Source organism: Prinia subflava, chromosome 3 (genome assembly GCF_021018805.1).
Source record: "Prinia subflava isolate CZ2003 ecotype Zambia chromosome 3, Cam_Psub_1.2, whole genome shotgun sequence".
NCBI lineage: Eukaryota > Metazoa > Chordata > Aves > Passeriformes > Cisticolidae > Prinia > Prinia subflava.
In genome coordinates, this window is record NC_086249.1 from 20,592,213 (window position 1) to 20,612,956 (window position 20,744).

The 20,744-nt window shown below is 48.4% G+C and overlaps 1 protein-coding gene across 2 annotated transcripts in view; it reads right to left on the bottom strand.

Moving 5' to 3' along the window:
• LOC134549006 (alpha-2-macroglobulin-like protein 1) overlaps positions 1–19,076 on the bottom strand; it is a 24,941-nt gene extending 5,865 nt beyond the window's left edge. Inside the window, exons 1-28 of one of the 2 annotated variants that reach the window (XM_063394330.1) lie at positions 18,839–19,075; positions 16,265–16,451; positions 15,767–15,929; positions 14,989–15,041; positions 14,666–14,686; positions 13,245–13,398; positions 12,723–12,807; positions 12,066–12,186; positions 11,839–11,956; positions 10,882–10,991; positions 10,362–10,532; positions 9,687–9,911; positions 9,497–9,560; positions 8,852–8,997; positions 8,547–8,696; positions 7,530–7,727; positions 6,787–6,874; positions 6,031–6,184; positions 5,014–5,242; positions 4,535–4,658; positions 4,233–4,354; positions 3,767–3,818; positions 3,294–3,377; positions 2,753–2,929; positions 2,367–2,448; positions 1,350–1,506; positions 688–762; positions 360–531 (exon numbers count right to left, since the gene is read on the bottom strand). In XM_063394330.1, coding sequence (XP_063250400.1) covers positions 360–531; positions 688–762; positions 1,350–1,506; positions 2,367–2,448; positions 2,753–2,929; positions 3,294–3,377; positions 3,767–3,818; positions 4,233–4,354; positions 4,535–4,658; positions 5,014–5,242; positions 6,031–6,184; positions 6,787–6,874; positions 7,530–7,727; positions 8,547–8,696; positions 8,852–8,997; positions 9,497–9,560; positions 9,687–9,911; positions 10,362–10,532; positions 10,882–10,991; positions 11,839–11,956; positions 12,066–12,186; positions 12,723–12,807; positions 13,245–13,398; positions 14,666–14,686; positions 14,989–15,041; positions 15,767–15,929; positions 16,265–16,451; positions 18,839–18,909 — 3,553 coding nt within the window. In that variant the 5' untranslated portion in view covers positions 18,910–19,075. Of the gene's footprint in view, positions 1–359; positions 532–687; positions 763–1,349; positions 1,507–2,366; positions 2,449–2,752; positions 2,930–3,293; positions 3,378–3,766; positions 3,819–4,232; positions 4,355–4,534; positions 4,659–5,013; positions 5,243–6,030; positions 6,185–6,786; positions 6,875–7,529; positions 7,728–8,546; positions 8,697–8,851; positions 8,998–9,496; positions 9,561–9,686; positions 9,912–10,361; positions 10,533–10,881; positions 10,992–11,838; positions 11,957–12,065; positions 12,187–12,722; positions 12,808–13,244; positions 13,399–14,665; positions 14,687–14,988; positions 15,042–15,766; positions 15,930–16,264; positions 16,452–18,838 lie in introns of both variants that reach the window. The other variant, XM_063394329.1, reaches the window with a different exon arrangement.
• Positions 19,077–20,744: the final 1,668 nt, after the last annotated feature.

Here is a 20,744-nt window from a genome sequence, read left to right on the forward strand (position 1 = left end):
GTGCATAGCTCTCTATTTGCTCCCCACACCCTGCTTTTCCCAGCAAAACGTTAGGCCTGCGGGCTGGGGAGGAGCTCCACAATATCTGTGAAGCTCCCCTGGTTTGGGTGACTGGGAGGGCAGGACTGTGAGAGCATCCACAGAGACAATCTGTCTCACAGTGTGGATACAACCTGGGACAGCTTGGCACACTGAGGCTTGGATAGCCAAGCCTTGGACACAAAGCTCTGGCAGTATTCATCCACACCCCACACCCCCCCAACCCCTGCCCCTGCCCTCTAGTCCCATGGTTGTTCAACCCAGAGATTTTCACACAGTTCTGCAAGTGGCCCTCCCTCCTGCACCACAGTCTTTGGTACCTGATATTATGGCAGCCTTATCCAATCTTTTGAGGATTTTCTGCCTGAGGGCCTTGTCACCTGCCACTGCAAAGGCATTTGCAGCCAGTGCCAGGCTGTACAGGTTGGGACTGCCAGTGTCAGCATTGACCAGGCCCCTTATACACTTCAGAGCTTTCTCCACAACTGGGTCCTAGGATACAGTTGAGAGCACTCTCGTTACAGGCAGGGCGTTTGGGGAGGGAATGCAGATTTCACATGTGCAGAAGAGGGTGTAAGCCAAAGGCAGAGCCCAGGCACTGCCTGTGAGTGGCTGCTCACAGAGCCCGCTCCTGCTGCCGGTACTCACGGAGTGAGGCATCCCCGAGCGTATGAGAGCTACCACGATCACAGAGCTCAGCCCCAGGCCCTCCTCCACTGCACCCTGCAGACACCACAAAACACAGAAGAGGGATGCTATGAAAAAGGAGAGGGGAAGTTTTCCAGTGCCTTCTGATCCCCTAGCAAACGCCAGCACAGGCAACAGTGCTGGTCCTATTCCTTCTCCTAAGGAAGTGGCAAGACTGGTATCCCCTTTTAAAGGTCCTGCTTACCAGAGCACTTCTCTGCCAGGGTTCCCCAATCTCTCCTGGGTAGCAGATTCCCTCCCTCTGCTCAGCACATTCCCCTTTCCCCACCCAAACGTAAGATTTTCAGTAGCAGACTTCAATGCCAGTGGAAAGTGATGTTCCCACAACTCTGCTGCAAGGGTGGCGTGTGTTAGCTTTTGAGATGGAGGTAGGGCAGGGCATGTGTGAGTTCCCAAGTGCACATCATCAAATGCAAACCTTCACCATTTATAACTTGAAAAAGTGTTACTGTGACTAGGCAACACTGAGTATCACCCAAGGGTGACCTTGGGCACTTCAGAGCCTTCCTCCTAAACAAGGTTCCTTTGTTCTTGGCACCCAAACTGGACCAGAAAGTGAAGGAGCTCAGAGGTACTTAATGAACCACCAGGACATGCCATACCATCAGACCATTGTTGAAGAGCTTCCCCACACTCTTGAAGCAGCCAGATGGAGTTTGGCTTTTAATCAGGGCACTGGCAGCATCCTTTATATTTTGTTCATCTATGTGGATGAAGTCCTGGGCTTGGCTGAAGGTCTTCAGGACAAGAGCAGTAAGCCTAGAGCCAAAGGAGGAAGAAGGTAATAGAACTGAACTGTCACTGATGCACAACTCCAAGAGGAGACAGAAGCCTCTGTGTCCTCTACTACATTCTCCCTGTAGAAATACCAGCAGGCCACAGCCCCTGTGCAGATGGAGAACTGGAAGCAGTGCACATGAGCTCAAGAAGCTTGAGTTCAGAGCCATCTGCAGCCAGAGAGAAAGAATTTAATTCTTCAGACCTTCAGAGCTCTGCTAATTCTAACAGGGTGCTTTGTTGACCTGGAGGACTGACATTTAGTGAGCTTACTCAGACCCATTCCCAGTCCTGTTCGGGCACCAAGCATTCTGAAAACCTGTAAAGACGATGCCTTTGTTGCCAAGTTTTCAGAATCAGCCTTGTTTAGGGTGCCCAAGAACAAACAATCCAACGTGGTACTTCAAGTTAGTTCATTGTCACTTTTGACAGAGGTGTTCCATAGACTAAAAGGAATATATTGTATATTTATCAAAACAGATAAATAGGGAAAATGATGGCATATTGGGAAACGTGAAACCTGGCATGACATAAATGTTATGAAGTAAGAGATGGATGTTGCTCTGGTTTCAGCTAGAGCAGAGTTGATTTCTTCTCACTAGCTGTTACAGTACCATGTTTTGGATTTGGCATGATAATGGTGTTGAGCAAACAGCTGTGTGGTGCTTAATTTCCATCTGGGCTTAAGCCACGACACCTTCCAAAAGGTCTCAGGAGCACTTTCTGTTCAAAACTCCACACCTTCCGACTGCCTCACTTTTCCCAGACAAAAATCCAAGCCAGCTCAAGCCTGACCAGGTCAAACTGTTGTTCCTCAGTTATGTTTGGATATCGTTGCTTACCAAGTGTTTCCTGGCTCACTTCCTTCCCCAAAGGCACTGTATGAGCCGTCTGTGTGCTTGTACAGGAGCTGCTGCTGATATCCTGCAGGAAGAGGCTGGGGCTAGTGAAGATGCTGTGTGCCTGTCCTGTTCTCCAGATGCCAACCTGCCCCACCAATCCTGCTGATCATTACAGAGAGTGTTATCTCTGAGGAATTTAGCAGAGGGGTGCCGTGTGCCGCTTGTTCTGCTGACATGCACCAGCCTGATTTACGCTGCTGCAATTGCCAGGATGTCAGGCAAGCGATGCTGCACAAATCCTGCTCAGCACCAGGCCTCTGCTGAGGCTCCTTCCACACAAGTACTGTAGTGGACATCACCAGCTTAACAGGCAGAAATCCACTCACCGCTTTCCAGATAGCCAATTGCCTTCTGTTTGATTTCTGGAGTCAGCTGTCCTGTTTCTTCCAGGTATCGTGTGATAAAGACATTTGGGGCAAAATGAACCATGTTCTGCTCACCACAGCCACTGGACATCTGGAGAAGCTCACCTATATTGTCCAGTGCTGTTCCCATAATGTCACCTGTAGGACAGAACCACAGCTTTGGGAACCATACACATTCTTGTGTGTAAAATAATTCTGGTCTCACAGATTCTCCAGATAACTTCCTAAGACTGATCTCAGTTCACCTCTGCTAATGTGATGCCTGTAGACTAGGGACAGTGATATGGTAGTTGGCTGTCTTTCCCCTGGCTTGGTGAAACTGTACAACCATCCAGTGCCACTTGTATAGGAGAGATAGGATACTGCTCTGGAAGACAGCACCACACCTTGCTGTACATATTCCCTTTCATTACTTTGTTTGCTAAAGAAGACACAGTGGCACCAGAAGAGATGTGTCCTGCAGGGAAAAATATTATTTCCCAAGACTTTTCGAAAAACTCACCTAAGAAAGAGATGTGGGCTCTCTCTGACCCAAGGACAATGTTCTCCGGCACAGTGAAAGAGATTGTCTCTGAAGCTGAAGTTCCTGTAAATGGCAAAAAAATCAGAACAACAGGCATGAGGAAGATGGCAGAGTCACAGGTGTCCACCAGAAGATGGTGTAAACAGGTGTGAGATCACGTCATCACTTGGTGAAATCAGCATTCAAAAGAGAGGATGACACAGAGATGCAGCCACCCATTGATGAGGGTCTGTGATGTGGTTAGACTGTGGATTGATGTTGCCAGGAGCTTTTAGTACTGGGTAGGGCTGAATGGCTTTGCCTACCCATAAAAGTTCCAAAATCCCTGACTTTCTGCTCCCTACACACCTCCAGAGAGTCCTACAGCTGTTCAAGCATCAAACTGCTTCCATCTGATCTCCTTGCACAAGCACAGTCTCAATAAGACAGTATTTGGGGGTCTCTGTACCTACCTTCAGGGCACAGGATTGAGGTGTGGGTCTTTTCCTCCAGCTGCCCCTCTGCCTGGTAGGGAAAAGGCTGGTCAGCTCAGAAGGGAGAGCAGTAAAATCAGAGAGCAGCTGTGCAGCACCCCACCTTTGTGCAAAGCACCTTTTCCATCCTTGTGGGCCTTGGCAAAGGGCTGAACACAGACAGCAGAGATATCCATGCCAACAGTGAAGTTGTACTGGGAAGCAGGTTTCTAAGCTGCTGCATGGCCTTTGACCCCATTGCCCTGTCAGTAAGCAGTTCTGACATTTCTGTCCCCTCCAGTGGAGGATCTCCAATCCCATCTACTCTTAGAATTGCTTCTTGACCAGTCCCCCTGAGAAATGTGCCCACCTCCCCAGCTAACTCTTCCTTCCTAGAGCCACCCACCAGACTGTTTTGAGCCCAACCCAGCTCCAACCTTGCCAGAACCCTGCAGTGCAGCCTGACCTTCACCAGCAGGTGTTTAACCACTGTGTCCTTTCCTCCAGACTCTGGCACAACAGCTGTATGCTCCATGCAAACATCTCCCTGCTCCATCACCTCAGCAGTGACAGTGAAATTCACCTTCCCTAAAAAACAAAACATCAAGAGGCCAGTTGGCACCTCTATGCCTATGTTTTAGTTCTCTCAGCCTTGGGCTGCTCACTCATACTTTGCACAGTAGGCCAGTCTCCCTTCCAGCCCCGCTCTGGCTTCCTCAAGCAGCTTTATCAGTGCCTCCCACCCCTAACGCTCCCTTGACCCCTCACCTAATTTTGTAGCCTTCACATCCCAGGAAAATGTTTTTGCTGAATCAGGGCACAGGCAAAGAGTGAACTTGACATTTTCATGCAGAAATTCAAAATCCCTGGAGTCCATTAGGCTGAGCTGGAGCTAGAGATGAAACAAAAGGGAGTTCGGCTTACAGAGCTGCTGCTGCTGTGTTTTTCCATTTAGGTCTTTGATTCAAATAACAATCAATCCCAGAAGCCAGGGGTGAGTATGATGATGGCCTGTTGCAGTATCTGTGGGACACCAGCAGTGTCCCATGGACATGCAGTCATGTAAGGTTTGGCTTCTGGGGAGGGATAAGCTGGTCAGTGATGGCTCTGTGTGGAACTAAATTGAACAACTTCTCTGGTGTCCTTCACCCAGTGCCTAAACAGCAGACCCTTTGTCTGGGTCTCTATTAGCAAAGCAGTTTCCACACATTCCTCTGCTCCAAACCAGCCTGGAGGGAGCCACTCACCGCCATGCACTGCTTTAGATAGCTGAAGACTTTGACTCTCAGGGGAAATGACTCTCCCCGGAAAACAGAATAGGGCAAAGTGGGTTCCACAAAGAAGGGCTTGAAGCTCCGCAGGCTGGTGGCCTCTGAGATTCCCAGCCCCTGGCTGTCCGAGGTGCAGAAGGTCATGGCTCTCCAGTCTGTGATACTGTCGGGTACTGTGACAGCCAGCTCAGCAGCCCCTGAGTCACTGAGGAGAAAACAGAGTGGAAGAGGTTGTCCTCACCCTGGAAAGGTTTCTCTTGGGAAGACGAATGCAGAAATTCAGACTGTGAAATGGAAGTGCATGTGAAGGCGTGGGCATTCATGGCAAGTAGGACAGGGCTATGGGAAGGATAGCAAATAGGTGGGCAAGGAATGACTTGAGAGGAAAATGCAACCCAAAAATTGCTTCTGAGCAGTGCTGCACCTGAAATTCTTCTTTTGTGTGGGCACAGAGGGCTCACAGGGGTCTGTGTAAACACCCAGTCTGTGCCATGGAATATAGTGTGACACTTCCTATTGGGAAGGTGTGGAGACAATGGAACATGACTCTTCTAAGGTGCATACTGACAAGGTAAAAGGAAACACACAGCTGGAACATGGGAGATTCTGACCTCACATAAGAAAATACCATGAGGGTGGTCAAACACAGAAACAGAGCTTGAGGAATCTCCATCCTTGGGGATATAGAGTACTTTGCTACAGCTTGATCTACCGGGACCTGCCTTATGTAGAATGTTGAGCTATGGATCTGTGGAGGCCTCTTACATCCTCTTACATCAAGAGTGTGTGATGTTAAATTCCTAGAAGCATTTGGAAAATCTCAGGCAGAGACAGGAAACCAAAACTTCTCTGTCCTTATCCATTTCTTCATACATCCCTCTTTTACTTTTTGCACTGAAAGCAATAATGGCCTGTCTGCTCCTGCCCATTCCCTCTACTGTGTCTGGTAGAAAGTCTGCAGGCCTGTGGAGCCACAGCCCATGGATTACTCACTTGATGGGAACCAGGGTCCAGATGAATGTCTCTGGGAACCAGGTACGTGCTGGCGCTGAGTCGCTGCCCAGCTCAGTGTGCTCTGCCTCAGCAGCTTCAACAGCAGCATCTGCTTCTAGGTACAAGCTCTCCAAGTCTGCCAGCTCATCAAAAGCTATTGGGAATGCAAGCATTCATTCAAAGGCAGAGCAACTGTGAAACCAGGATAGAGTTCAGTTCTCCATCCCTCCCACTCCCAGCCCAAACCCCCTTGTCCTCTCCAAGATGCCCTCAACTTCATTATTGCCTTCCACAAGACAACCCAGGAGGCCAGGGGGATTCCAATATGTGTGTGCTCCTCCATGAGACATTTGACCTGCTCACAGTTTTGCTCTCATTCCCTGCAGAAAAGCCTAGATACTGCCCAATGCTAATCCTGGTTCATTCTCTGGTTTCCAGAAAGACCTTTCCTAGTCTTACAAACAGATTTTCTTTCCTGAGACAGATGCCCCATTTCCCTCCTTGACTGTATTATCTTCCTGCTCAGCAGCTGAAGCTTCCAAATAGGTTTGAACCCTGCAGCCACCCCTCTGTCCCTTCAGTGCATCCTCATGCCAGGGCCTTTCCCCTCTCCCTGCAGTGCACATCTCCTGTGCAACCTCCCACTCGTCTCTGTAAGACATCCCCAGCTCCTAAGAACACTGCACATTCAGCTGCCCGTGTGCAGCCCGTATGTTACCCGTGCTCTCCAAAGAAACAGCAAAAATCGAGATGTACACATGTAGTCGTAGTCAAAAGTGGTCTGGGTGCGGCACTCAATTGGAGATTTGATTTTAAGGCTGGTTAAAAATGTTAGACCTGCATTCTGGAGGAAAGAAGGGGAAGAAAAGAAGGTGTATTTCTGTGCAGGTGTTGTTGTGTCCGAGGGTCTGTCTCTTCCCCCACCTTCCAGCATGTCACAGCTACTCTGTGTTGCAGCTCAGCACACCCCACAAATTTATATCAGGAGAGAAGGCAGAACTGTCCCACTCCCAGGGCCTGGTCCTCATGCCAAAGGATTGTGGGGGTGACCGCTCAAATGTGCATGCCTGTACACAAAGTCATTATCCTGGCACCACAGTTAGCTGCCCACCCTAGCCCAGGCTTTTCTTTATCCTTCACTGCCACTCCTTTCTACTACTCTTTCTTTCTCTCCTTTTCCTGGGTCCCCCTTTTCTCTCAGGTGCTTTGCTTTCCCAATTTTCTCTGACACAGGCTGACAATCATTCTGCTTCCAGTCCCTAGAAAGTCTAAAGGGGACTAATGGGTAATTGGGTTCTAGGAATCTGCCTGATCAATGGGAATTTATCATGCTGGGAGCATAGAGTGTCATTGACCTCTTAGTTCAGAAGCTTGGCAAATTCAGATTGTGAAGTCACCAGCATTTACAGGAAAGACAATCTGTGAAGCTACCCAGTGCTGACCTGGGATACAAAAGGGCTCAGCTCAGATATTTCAGGCTTTCTGGAAATTAGATTTACCTTCAGAAGTTCATAAACATCTGGCTGGGACACTGCATAAGAGTATCTGTTGTACATGAATGGTGACTTCATTCCTGCTGATAGGGCAGTCTGAGAGGCATCAGTGGTTCCTGGGCTCCTGTGGATAGTGCAGTAGTCACTGTAGACATCTGTGAGGGTGCTGAGCTGCTCCTGGGCATAGCTGAACATATCATACACCTGTAGAGAGAGAATGAAAACAGTACAGGTCTGTGTGAGAGGTGGGAAGATTTTCATTTCTATCCAGAGATTTCCTGTGACCTCAGAGGCGGAGCTCAGATCCTGCCTGACACAAAAACCAGCCCCAAGGGTTTTGAATTTTTTGGAGAGCCTCCACAAATTTTGGATGTATAGCACTAGAGAACAACATGAGCCCCTCTGGGGTATGGCTGCAGAGCTGTGGCCACTCCTAGCTTAATAATTGTAACCTGTGAATTCAATGCAAACACTAAGGACACCTTCCCTGCATGGGGGGGGACTTTGGACAGCTTCTTGTCTGACTGAAGACACATCCTGGATCCACCAAGATAGCATCAAGAGACAGTTCAGGTGTCCTTAGACCAAGGTCTAAGAGGAGGAAAGGAACCCTGCCAATACACACTTAGAGCCTGCTCTGTGAATGGAAGGACAGTCTGGTTCATGTGAGCTGGAACAAAGATGTGGAGCCTATGCCATGTTTGGCATTCTTTTTAACACGACTCCTTTTTTCAGAGCACTGTCATGAATCGGTTCAGGAGATGGATGTCTCTTGCCTTCTGCTGGCCACTGTGGTAAAGCACTCTAAGTTTAACCAGGATGTGACTTCAGGCTGTAGCTGGGGTTGACAGTGGGTTATTCTAACAGAATAACCCACTTTGTGTAGAAACTGTAAATTTTGGCTGGTTTTGATCTTGGCCTTCATTTTTTCTCATTAGACCATGCCTTGTCCCCATTCAAGTACTTGCTGGTATATCCACCACGCCTTGTTAACCAGCAATGGTCAGCACTGAGGTGACTCACACTGTCCTTGGATAGCTCAGCCTCTGGCCTCAGGAGAAGGACACTTTTGTCTACTGCACGGACGCTGCACAGGGAGCCTGGGGCAGCCTGCAAACGGAGACGGACAGTCGATCCTGGGAGAGCCACTGCGTCTGAGAAGTCAAGCTTCACCTGAAACAGCAGAAGAAAGGGGCACTGCAGACACTGAGAAATGAAGTGAAGGGGAAACTGTGGTTGTTGGATTCTGCTGGATACCTACTGCCAGTTTGCAGATCATTAGCCACCCTCCAGCCTACCTGCCCCTCTATATTTTGTGCACTGCTTACATGGTTCCTGAAGCAGCTGGAGACCTTTAGACGGAAGGTGTCAGCTGCCACTTGTCCCTCAGGGAAGGCAATGTAAACAAAGAGGGTAGCCATGGATGAAATGAGGTCAGTGGGCAGAGTGATGTTGAAAGCCGCACTGTACTGACCTGAAGGAAGAAGGAAAAATTGAAAAAGTATGGCAAGATGCAAGGAAGTCTGCAGTCCAAGGATTACAGCAGCAACGTGCTCTTCCTCTGTAATACTTCAGTAGAGATTCTTGGATAAAAACTATTCTGCCTTGCTTCTGGGAAGGCCATAGCTAGGCCAGGATGGAGGTTTTTACAGCAGTGGCCTTATATCATGACACACCTTGCAACAGCACTTGGAAGAGAAATTACTTCCCACTTGAGCCCAGAAAGACTCCATAAGTTACCTTGGAAGTCTCTGATAATTTCCTGCTCGGTAGATAAACTCTGACAGTTTCATCATTTGATCAACAGAAAGAAAAAAAAAAGGAAATTAAAAGACAGAAAAAGCATAGCATATTTCCTATAGTTTTTTTTGTGCCAGCTCTGCGGTTTCCTGTTAGTCTCAGATCTCTTTTCTCTCCTCCATCTAGGCTGGAAAGACTTTCTTGTTGGACTGTTGGTAGTTAGATGCTCTTACCTGATGGTGGATCAAGAAGCACTGTTGTTTGGCCATGATGCACAAGGGACCCTCTGGCCATAACCTAAAGGTAATGAACACGACTGAGGGTTGAGAGTGCCTCTGCTCCACATTTCTGGGCCAGCGAAGGGCCCTGTGCTGACACAGACCCGGCGCAGAGCTGACCTCCCTGGCGCTGCCCCGCACTCACCAGGTGGTAGAAGCGCGCCCTGGCAGCCCCGTGGCCCAGCTCTGTGGCGAGAATGTGGTAGTGCACAGTGACCTGCAGCACATCCCCACAGGCTGGCACTGCCTGCCCTGGCTGGATCCTCAGGGAGCTGCGGCTGGAGGAGTAGAAGGCCCTCAGCGGGAGCGAGGCGGTGCCGTAGGACACCTTCACATTCCGACCGCTCGCATCCTCCGGCTCGGACGTTGCCTGTGGCACAGAATAAAGTGTCTGAAGACTTCTCAAAGCTCTTCCTGTGCCAAAACCAAGGCTGACTAAGCCCACTGAGAATGTGCTCTGAACTACCCCACGGTAAGGTGTTTACTTCCACCTAGGCCAAGTTCAGTCAGTCCTCTTCTGTGGAGCTTGGCATTGCCGGCTGTACCACACGCTGGGATAACTAGTGCCCAAACAGGACCAGGAGCTGTACACTACTAGGGCTTTGGCTGAAGCCTGAAATTTTGCAATGCTACTGCCACCCTGGGAGCAAGCCCATTTGACTATATAACGTGGCTTATTAGCTCCTGGATCAAACCACTGAACCCTTTGCTTCAATCTGGTGTATGTGGATAAAGTATTAGCATGGATCTGCCTTATAATGTATTTCAGTTCCAGTTATCTGCTTAGCTCCAGACTGGTTTGCAGTGACTGGTTCCTAACCTGTAGTATAACTTTACTGCTGTTGTCCCATGCTGATGTCTCTAAGACGAAGGAGGCCATCCCAGTGTCATCTGTGAAGTAGGCTTTGGTCTGCTTCCTGCTCCCATAGGACACTGTAAGAATCACCTTCTTGTTCTTCAGGTGTGTCCCATTGGCACTTTTGAGTTCCAGCTGTAACAATGCAGAGAACAGTCAGAGAATTAGAGGCCTCAGGACTGAAAATCCACCTCCGCCAGGAGAAGTCCTAGTCCCTCGTTCTCAAAGGGACTCTTAGTGTAAATTTTAACCTCTCCAACCCTTCCCCATTTATGCAGCAGCCATCTCATCTGGCAAAGCCACAGATCCTGCAGTCACCCGTTTGGATAACCTCTTGGTAGACATGTCAGAGGAGGGGCTGGGACAGAAGATTGTGCTGGCAGCTTTGGGCAGCTCAGAACAAGGGGACCCCTGGGCACCTCTGTGCCTACCACCTGCTTAGGCCCAGCCGCTGGGCTTTCATGTTTCTTCCCTTTTCACTCACACGTCCATAGTAGGGAGCTCCTTGCTGATAATAGTAGCTTGTCCCCCAGAACTGGAGAGTTGTGATATCGAAAGTGACCTTGCAGTTTTCAGTGGTGTTGAACTCCACCCCTGGGAAAGACAGGAGGCACATGCAGGTGAGCACCGTGTCTAGGCAGGCATCAAGACTGGATGAACTCAGTTAAGGGCTGGACTATCACTCGTAGGGCATTGTAGTTTCTCCGTGCAACTTCAGGAGTCTTTTAACACACATGCATTCAGCTGCAGTGCCTCCTACATTGTGACGTGACAAAATGACAACAGTCTATCCGGATGTCTCTGTCAGACAGTTCTCAAACACTCTTTCCCACTTTAAGATGGTCCTACTCATAATTGTCCTCTTCCATTCTCCTTCCCTCCTCAGAGCAGTCACCAGAAGGCAGCATTTTCCTTGCCTTTCCCATGTCATTTCCAGGCTGATGTCTTGTCCTGTGTGCCCATCTGAAATCACTGCAGTTGTTTGTTAAGTGAATGTGTGTCACTGTTTCTGGCAAGGGGATGCAAAACATCTTCCTGTAAGGAAGCCTTTGCAAAATCTTGTGAGAGAGGGAACCTAATAAGAAACCTTATCTCCCCATCTGGGATGTGGAGATAGATCTAATGAGGAGCTAATAATAGTACAAAGTCAGGGCCTTGGTTGCTAGTTGCTCTGAATAGCATCTCATTCCAATAGACTGTCCTAAAATATGGTTTAAGAAGAAGAGAATCTGGCCTGGCCCACCTCTGCACATGTTTTAATGTGATGAGAAGACAAGAAAAAGCAGCTCTTACCTATCTCTGTCAAAACAAAATGACTGCCAGAGCAAGCATCTAGATTGGATGAACTCAATTATATTATAGATAGAAACCCAAAGACAAATACATTTTATGAGTGTAAAATAGAAGCCTTTCCACAAAGTGTAGAATCAGTTTTTTCTACCTGTTCCACTTTCTTTCAGAAAAGCCTCAGCCTCCAGGTTGAAATCATAATTATCACCATGCTTCCGGTGGAAAATCTTAGTATTCACTTCAGTGGAAAAGCAGCCATCCTCATTTGTCTGGAAATGTGAAATTGCATTTGTTAACCAGTCATGAAGGCAAAACAGCACTCTGTCTCTGCTCTTGTTCCTCCCCTTTGCAGGAGGGGTGGGTGTCTCACGTGCTCACCTCGCCAGTGTACTCCTTACAAATGCTGCGCCTGGCTTTGGAAGATTTCCGGCCATAGCGGATGTGTTTGCGGCACACCACGGCCCGCACGCTGCCCCGGACTGCCTTCCTGTAGGTGTACCTGGCAAGGGGAGCACAGAGGACTCACACAGAAACATTGGCCCAAGGGTGAGTAATGTCAGCTCCATCCTGTGGTTTGCAGCTATGCAGCCCAGCAGCCTGCAGTATATTCATCAGCAGGGGAGGCCAAAAAGTACAAATGACCTCTTCAGATTGAGACAGAAGGCAGTGGTGGGTGAGTCCTCTCCAAGTCACCACTAGTCCCACCAGGCAGGGCTAGGGGACACTGTGTTGGCCACAAGCTGTGCCATTATTCCTACAACACTGTCACTAATGAATACAGCAGAGGTGCTGTATTGTAGGGCACATGCTACATTCAGGGAATGCACTGCCACACTTTTAGACTCACAGAGAAAGCAGGGAGAGCAAATATGGAGATAGGTGAGAGTCCAGGAGAATTACTTAGCAAAGGATGCCAGGGTACCAACCCTTGGGGTGGGGGTACAGTTGGCAGAGACCATTTTGAGCTCAGTTATTGATGGCTGTGCATTTTTCAAACCAGTAAAAATGCACCTTCTGCACAATAAGTCAGCTCACATGCCACAGACGTGGAGAGGGAAGCTTTCCTCTAGGATGGTGACCACCTGAGGCATCTGGATGGACACACTGAACTTGGGCAGCACTGTGTGAAAGCAAGAGAAATATAATGCAGTGAGAATAGAAAGACTTAATTTGCTCCAATCCTTCCTAAGTGGTTGTCTACAGAAGAAAAAAATCTCTCCTTTCATTCCCTGACCACCAGCACAGGGCCTGGTAGAAATACACCCACAGCCCAGCTAGAAGAATGGGATGGGAATAGGCAGCTTGAGTCTCCTCCCCAGAGCACAGCTGTGGGACACTGCCTCAGTCCCATCCTCAGGACGTGGGGGAGGACAAGGCCAGTGGGCCTGGGTGAAGGTCAGTGGTTACACCTATGGGCAGGCAGCTGCACTTCCCAGGAGACAGCACAACCAGCACAGCTGTTCACAGCTGCATGGCCCATCCAGCTCAGTGTGCCTGGGGGGCTGGAGGCTGTCAATACACCTTTCTCTGCTGCCACCAGCTCCCTGAGGCTCTTACCATACTCCTCTACCCTGAAGGTGCGTGTGAGGTCGGGCACTTTGATGGTGTACTCTCCAAGCGGTGCCTCTGCGGCCAGCGGGAAGGACAGATCCACAATGCCTCCCACAGGGGAAACATCCAGCCACTGTGCAATTCGGTTCCCTTTGGGGTCCTGCACAGATACAGTAGAGAGCAGTTATTTTCCAGAGCAAAAGGACTTTTGCAGGATGTCCAAGATACCTCGGTGTGCTGTGACCACATATTCTCTTGTCCTGAGAGCCCAGGTCTACAGCACAGCTACAGTGCTCAGGGGAGTCCAAGCTCAAAGAGGAAAGGACTTTTCTCCCTGTCTCATTGAGAAAGTAAATCTATCATATCATTGCTCCCTGGTGGCACTGCCATCTCTGACTGCTGCAAAACTCTTATTTCCTGCCTGCCTGTCTCACTAATGGAAAGAAGTGGTCCTTCTTAGAGATCTCTGTGGTCACCTGAGCTGGCACAGCCCACAAGGTCACTGTGGAGACATTCTGCCCAAGGCATGAGCTACTGGGGAGTGGTTTCTAGGGAGAGACGTCTTGAATCCCCAGGAAAGAAAGGGGAAATGAGTCCAGGACTCCCTGCAGCAGAACTGTTGAGGCCCACTCATGAAGGACAGTGTTCTCCTCTGCTGGTCCTGGGAGGGCAGGATGGAGAACCCTGGGTACAGCCACCCTGCCCAGCCAGTAGGAGCTTTGTGATGAGTTGATGGGTACTTCACGTGGAACAAGCGGGCACTGCTGTTGGAAAAGGTGAAGCTGGATCAGAGTGCTATGTTTGCACAAACTGGCATAAAGTATTGCATAGATGTGTCAGAAACCATGCGTTTATGTCATGATTCCTTGCTGGGGATGACGTACATTAACTACAGCCCATTCCTTGCTGGGACTCTGACCTCTCTGCATGGGTGTTACAAACCCCACCACCACTATCAGGAGTCTTTCCTCAGCACAGTGATTACACTGAACAGATTTTAAGAGTAGTAGCCTGAAAGCTGCTTTAGGAAGTGTTTCTAGTTGTGCAGCCACAACACTAACTGGTCAAACTTTTGTTTTCTATATGGTAAATATAAAAGTCTCCTTAAGGAAACTTTAGGATTTTCACAAGGCTTCAATTCATAGGCTAGAGGGACTAGAATTCCAGTAACCACTCTAGGAAGGTTTGCTGGTTTTCAGGGGCACCCATCATTTACTGCAGAGATCCCTGTGTGATCAGTGTCATGACACTGCTCTGCCAAACTTTTGTTGACATGGAATGAAGGAAGGACAAGCAGTCAAGGACTGTTCCCACTCATTCTGAGGTAACTGACTTTCTGCATCCATATTTCCCTACCACCATCTCCAAACCTGTGTCTTCCCCAAGGTGAGAAGAGTTCATCACTTTCAATAAAGTAGGAGCTTTACCTTCAGTTCCACCAGGCGCTGCTGTGGGGAGGAAACAACAGTTACTGGTGGGATGCTTTCAGGTAAGTTATCATCCACCTCCCTGGTATTTTTTAGTTCCCCAGCCATTCATCAGTCTTCTCTAAGCAATTCCCAGGTATTTCCCATAACCCAACATCATGAGCAGCTCCTGTCTTGCAGGTGGTGCCCAACACTCTTTGTAAGCACCCAAAGCAATATTGAGATCATCTGTACACACATCTCCTGGGCTGGGCACTGATCTAGAAGACATGCAGGCAGCTCATAACACTTCCAGACTTCAGGTATCTTTCCTCTTGACTTACGGTTTCACTGCTGGCAATAAAGTTCTTATCCAAGGTCACAATCCGCAACTTGACTATAAAGCAAAAGGAAAACAGGACTGGCTGAAATGAAATCAAGTCTCTCAATAGGAAGTAACAAGAACACATGGCTGAGAAAGGTGTGTACACTGCTTCACTGAGAGGATGCAGGCAGCAGATAGAGCCATCCACTCCCAGGCCTATGCCAAAGCCCTGCTAGGAGTTGGAAGCCTGCTAGGAAAAAAAAAGGTGTTATGAGAGGCAGTGTGGGGCTTTCTGGGAAGGCTGGCTGGGAAAGAGCATTTTTCTGGACAGTGGAGCTGTGGTGGGCCACTGAGTCTTGCCTGCAGTGAAGGTCATCTCAGTGGAAAGTGTGGAGAGCATGGGGCAAACAGCTGAACCCTGTGGTGACCTGAGCTGTGCTAGGACAGTGGTGGGGCTTGTAGGACTGCAATCCTCACCTGAGGAGGTCTGTGGGAAAGAGAGGGATTTAGGGCCCTGACAGACAGTCATGGCTTTGACTGGAGCAATCATGAGTGTAATCCTCTGGCTTCTAAATCTTTTCTCACGCATCCAGGAAAATACACAAACCCTGCTCACAGTGGCGTATGGCACGCTGACATAGGAGAGAGATATTCCCAAACCCCTCAAAGCCTAGAAGGAAGCCTGTGGCCCACCTCCCTTCCTGAGCAGGTCCTGCTCAGAGGACTAGAGAGTACCCCACATTTTGTGGCCTGTGGACCACTCTCTCTCTCACAAGGCAATGGCATTGTGTCCATACCAATCTGTCCAGGTTTGTACACAGGTTTGTCTGTCTGGATAAAAGTCTTCTTATCTGCGTGCTTGATTAGGACTTTCTGTTTCTTCTGGAACTCTGAGTTGTTTTCCATGACTGTGATAACAACAAAAGCCACTTCATCAGGGCTTCCAACAGGAGGAGGGACCTGCAGGTATAGTTATAAACATCATTCAGGGTGGATCCATCCACTGAACCCGAGGTTTTTAGAATAACAATTATTATATTATTTTCGGATTACTCTAGTTCTTCTTGCCTGGAAAGACTTCACAGAACATTTAAAAGTGTTCTAGAAGGGGAAAATATTAGTGGGGCTACACAGCAGGAAGGACACTGGCAGACCTCTGCAGACCGAAACAGAAGATTCACTGGCCAATTAAGATGTCCTTATGGGAAGACACAATTCTTTGCATTCCTGCCCAGCAAGAGCAGAACTCATGCAATATCCACCCTAGTGAGGACCCTTGAAAGTATCTTCCTCACCTGGAAGCTTGTGCAATGAAAGAAGGGGAGCTGAGAGATGGACTGAGCGATCAGAGTCTCATTCCCAGCTCTGCTTTGCAAGGTGACGGACACATGGATCAGGTCTGCTTTCTCTCTGCTGAGCTGGAGACACACTGTCTCTGAGAAGGGGTAGTAGAGCTGAGATGGTATTGCCACAGCATAGTTTCTGTGAAAGAAAGAAGAAAGAAGAAAGAAGAAAGAAGAAAGAAGAAAGAAGAAAGAAGAAAGAAGAAAGAAGAAAGAAGAAAGAAGAAAGAAGAAAGAAGAAAGAAGAAAGAAGAAAGAAGAAAGAAGAAAGAAGAAAGAAGAAAGAAGAAAGAAGAAAGAAGAAAGAAGAAAGAAGAAAGAAGAAAGAAGAAAGAAGAAAGAAGAAAGAAGAAAGAAGAAAGAAGAAAGAAGAAAGAAGAAAGAAGAAAGAAGAAAGAAGAAAGAAGAAAGAAGAAAGAAGAAAGAAGAAAGAAGAAAGAAGAAGTCACGTTAAACTGACTTTCTAAGAGGTTTTGACCTGTATTAGGTACTTCCTAAAAGACTTCTGGTCTCTTCTTTCTGCTGTCATGACACCAGTGGGACATGACACTGTTCTCATCTATGGGTGATGCAGACACTGAAGCAGCCCTATATGCTGCATGCACATATAAAATTATAAAGTCTGCTTTACACTACTTTACAAATTGAAAGTGAAAATAAGGAGAAGGGACCTCCCCATGTCACCCAAGGGATCAGCAGCAGCTTTCCTCTATTGCAGGTTTCCCAAGTCTTCAATGTTTTCACTGAACCACACTACATTATCACCATTGGTTTTGTTGGCTGGTTTTCCTCTTGGGCTCAGAAAAGATGCCCTAGATCCCTGTGTGAGGGACCCAGTGTCCCAGCTTCATGTCCCAGCCACAGACTCATGAGCACCTTCACTTCATGTCCTGACACTCTTGGCCTATTTGCTCTCTACTTGCTCTCTCATCTCTGCATCTACTCTGAGCTGCACCCATAACACCAAAAAGCTTTTCTCAGTTTCTTTTTCATCTCTTACTGTACTGTAGCATCTAGGACCAACAAAAAAGCCAACATTCAAGCAGATTTCAAAATTCTTATCACTGTCTCCTCCCACTCACTGCCTCTGGACAGGCTCAGCCAGCAGCATGTTTTGCAGGAAGCAGAGGGCAGGACCTGGAAAGATCAGAAAAGCAGGAGGAAGGGAGGTGACCTGCTGGCAGTTTTCAGCTGGAGCTCAGCACCCTGGTGAGAGGGAGCCAAAGTCCTGCTGGCCAGCAGACTTTGACTGCTGTCACACTTGAGTCCTGCCAAGCTCCCTTGAGGATCTCAAAACACACACCAACAGCATTTTGTTTTTCCTATTTGAGCTGACTCATGGCACCTCCCTCCTGCCACTTGTGCCAAAGGATGGATGAACACTGAAAATTCACTGCTTGAAACCTCCCATACCCCCCTTGCTCTTAATGATCCTTTACTCTGGAACATTTCCTTACATCCCTTTATAAATTCATCCCTTGCCCTTGCCTTCTGAGCTGTAAAAGTAGGAAAGAACATCTCTGGGGCTGTCATCCAAGGGTCCCAAGATCCAAGCTGGATCATGAATCTATGAACAAAAATGGAATACAGGCAGGACAGCAGATAGCCTATTGAAACAAGTGGTATTTCCACAAAGCAAAGCTTCATGCTGAAGGTTAACAGTGGCAAGCAGACAGCAGTAAAGCACATCCTTTGTGTGGGAGCTTGTCAGCCTATGGAACATGTCCCAGAGGAAGTAGTCCCACTGCAGAAGTTCTCTAAAACTAGGCTTGTGTATGCCATGCCACATGTAGCAGGAGGGAACCCAGCTACAACCCACTGCCATATTTTTCACTGTAACATCTACTGCTCAAGCACAGTCATGCTTCTGCTTGCACTTGTGCCACGGCTGCAAAAGCAAAGGCCTTCAAAACAGCAAGAACGAGTTCACAAGCCAGGATACCATAGCAGTGCCTGCTGGAACAGGAGTTGCATCCCTGACAAGGCATATGAAGGGAAGCTGTGCTGAGAATTGTCCTTGACAGAGGTCTGAGAAAAGGTGTGGAGGGAGCAGAGCTAGCCAAGCCTAAACGAACACACTGCTTTACCTAGAGCATCCCCATCAGATACTTGGGCTCATGTTTGCTCACTCCATAAAGACACTCAGCTTTGCTGGCTGAACTATTAAACTGTGCCCTCTGACTCTGGGAAGAAAGGCTTAGCCCAAAGCAAACACATTCTGGAACACAGTCGGAGACATGAAGTATTGGCAGGTCAGAATTAAGCACATGCAGAAACTGGCAGAGTTGTTCTGCTTGAGTCCTTGCTGAAATACGTGATCTACATCAAAGGAAGAACCAGTTTGCAGGGGAAATGTGGGGAAAGGACACATGGAAACCAAGCAAAACCTTGGGAATGTGAGAAATTATACCTCTCTGGAAAAACACTCCTCACCTTCAGCCTTTTGTCCCATTTCTGTCATATTGCCACCCCCCACCAGGATCCCTCACAGACCAGAGCACATTTCCAAAGCAGTGAAGTTCTTACAGCATTGCAGGCATTCCAGCCGTGCTGGGCAGGAGAAGGATGCAGCCCCACAGGAAAATGATCCTCCACATAGCTGATTGCAGGTCGAATTCCTCCAGGGAAAGCTTAGCCACTCCTCGGCACCCCCTTCGCCCCTGCTCCTGCTGTCTTCCTTCTCCTTCTCATCCAGAGCCGAAGGTGCACGCAACTCCTGCCCTGACTCAACGCCTGTTCCTCCCTTGGCTTCAAAACCAAGGTGGAGATCGGGCTGCTCGTGGCTGGAATGTGGGCGGGAGAAAGGGGTGGCGACAGTGTTTACTGCCTGCAAACCACAGGCAGCTGCTTCGAGACTTTGTGAGGCTTGTTGGTGTTTCTCTGGGCTTGCCTGCCTCATGCACACAGCTGCTGGCAGCAGCAGTACTTACTTACTGTATTTGGTACAGGGGCCTAATTTTTAATTTTTTTCCCAATTTTTTGCTGGGACTTCATCAGAAACATTTGGATACAAATTAATTCTTTGTGATGTCAGTGGTTCTTCTTCTATAGAACTTCTTAGGTGTTATTTGCTCCTTACTGAAATTTCACTCCTGACCTGCAGCCTCCAGCTGGACCAGCCCAGGGCTTCACACACAGCTCTGCCAGAGCCCCCATTCCTCCCTGGAGGAAGGGAAGAACTCTAGCATTTTATTCTCTTCTGGTTGTCTTTCTGTTGTCTCACTAGTTTAGACTTGAACTTACACTCCATTTTAATTTGGGAGATTCAGAAATGCTCCCAGATCAGTGACATGCAGTGCTTTAAACCTGAGGTTTATCTGCAGTGCCAGTGCTGGGTTAAAGGCTGGTGTGCCCCTGTTACATCAGACTGTGGTCTAAGAGAGTGGGTGCTAGGCACACACATGGGAACTGTGCCAGAGTAAATCCAGGGGATTGCTTCAGCCGGGAGCAGGGCATGGGTGGATGACAAATTCTCTCTGCTCTTGTGTACCTTTGGTTGTGCTCTGCTAAAACACAGCAGGGGCCAGGACAGAATGAGGACGTCCAACTTCAAGTGAGGTTGTAACCAGAGGGCAAATTCATCCAAGCCCTGTGCACTTCACTGCTGCCATCAGGAGATGGAAACACAAGGATGCAGAGCCTGGGAAGAGTCTGGAGGAGATGGGAGGTGGTGTCAGTGTAGAATCACCTCATGGCTGGGGGAATCTGTCAGAAGACTGGGCATCCAGCTTGGGCACATGTAAAGTAGAGATTTGATAAAATATGTGCGGACTTAAAATGTCATGCTTTGTTTGGAAAGGCCTAAGAGTGGAACTATGAGAGGAGTTGGCATAGGTAGCAGGAACTGCCCTGGAAAAGATTCTGTACCCAGGAGGATCAGATGTGGCTGGGATGGACAGGTGGACAGGAGGCAGTGATACACAGAATGGAGGTGATTTAAAAGGTTTTTACTCCAAGCTTGGAGTAATGACTGGATGAGAGGAAGATCACTAATGTTGTTTTTTAAAGGCTGAAGATGCTTTTTACAAGCTGAGGACAGTAGCTGATGTGCAGACTTGCCTCTCATCAGATACTGCAGCCAGGATCCAGACCAACCACAGATGAGATGAGACTCTCCTAAGTCCCCTTCAGCCTAGTCAGTATTTCCACATATCCTTTCTCAGTGCCCTGTCACCCACAGCCTGGAATACCACCTGAATGTAAATGTGGATGGAGAGCTGTGCCGTGTGACCTTCACTCTGCTGTTGGTGGGAGAAAGTAAATATTAGCTAGTGTCATTAGCCTAGAGAAGATATTATCTCCATATATTACCTCTCCTACTCTTTGAACCTACGAGTATCTGAGGGGGTATTTCGGATTGCTCCAACCCATCAGTACGTGCAGTTCTCTCCTCCAGTGTGGATCCTTTCAGCTGTCTATCCCAGCCCAAGCA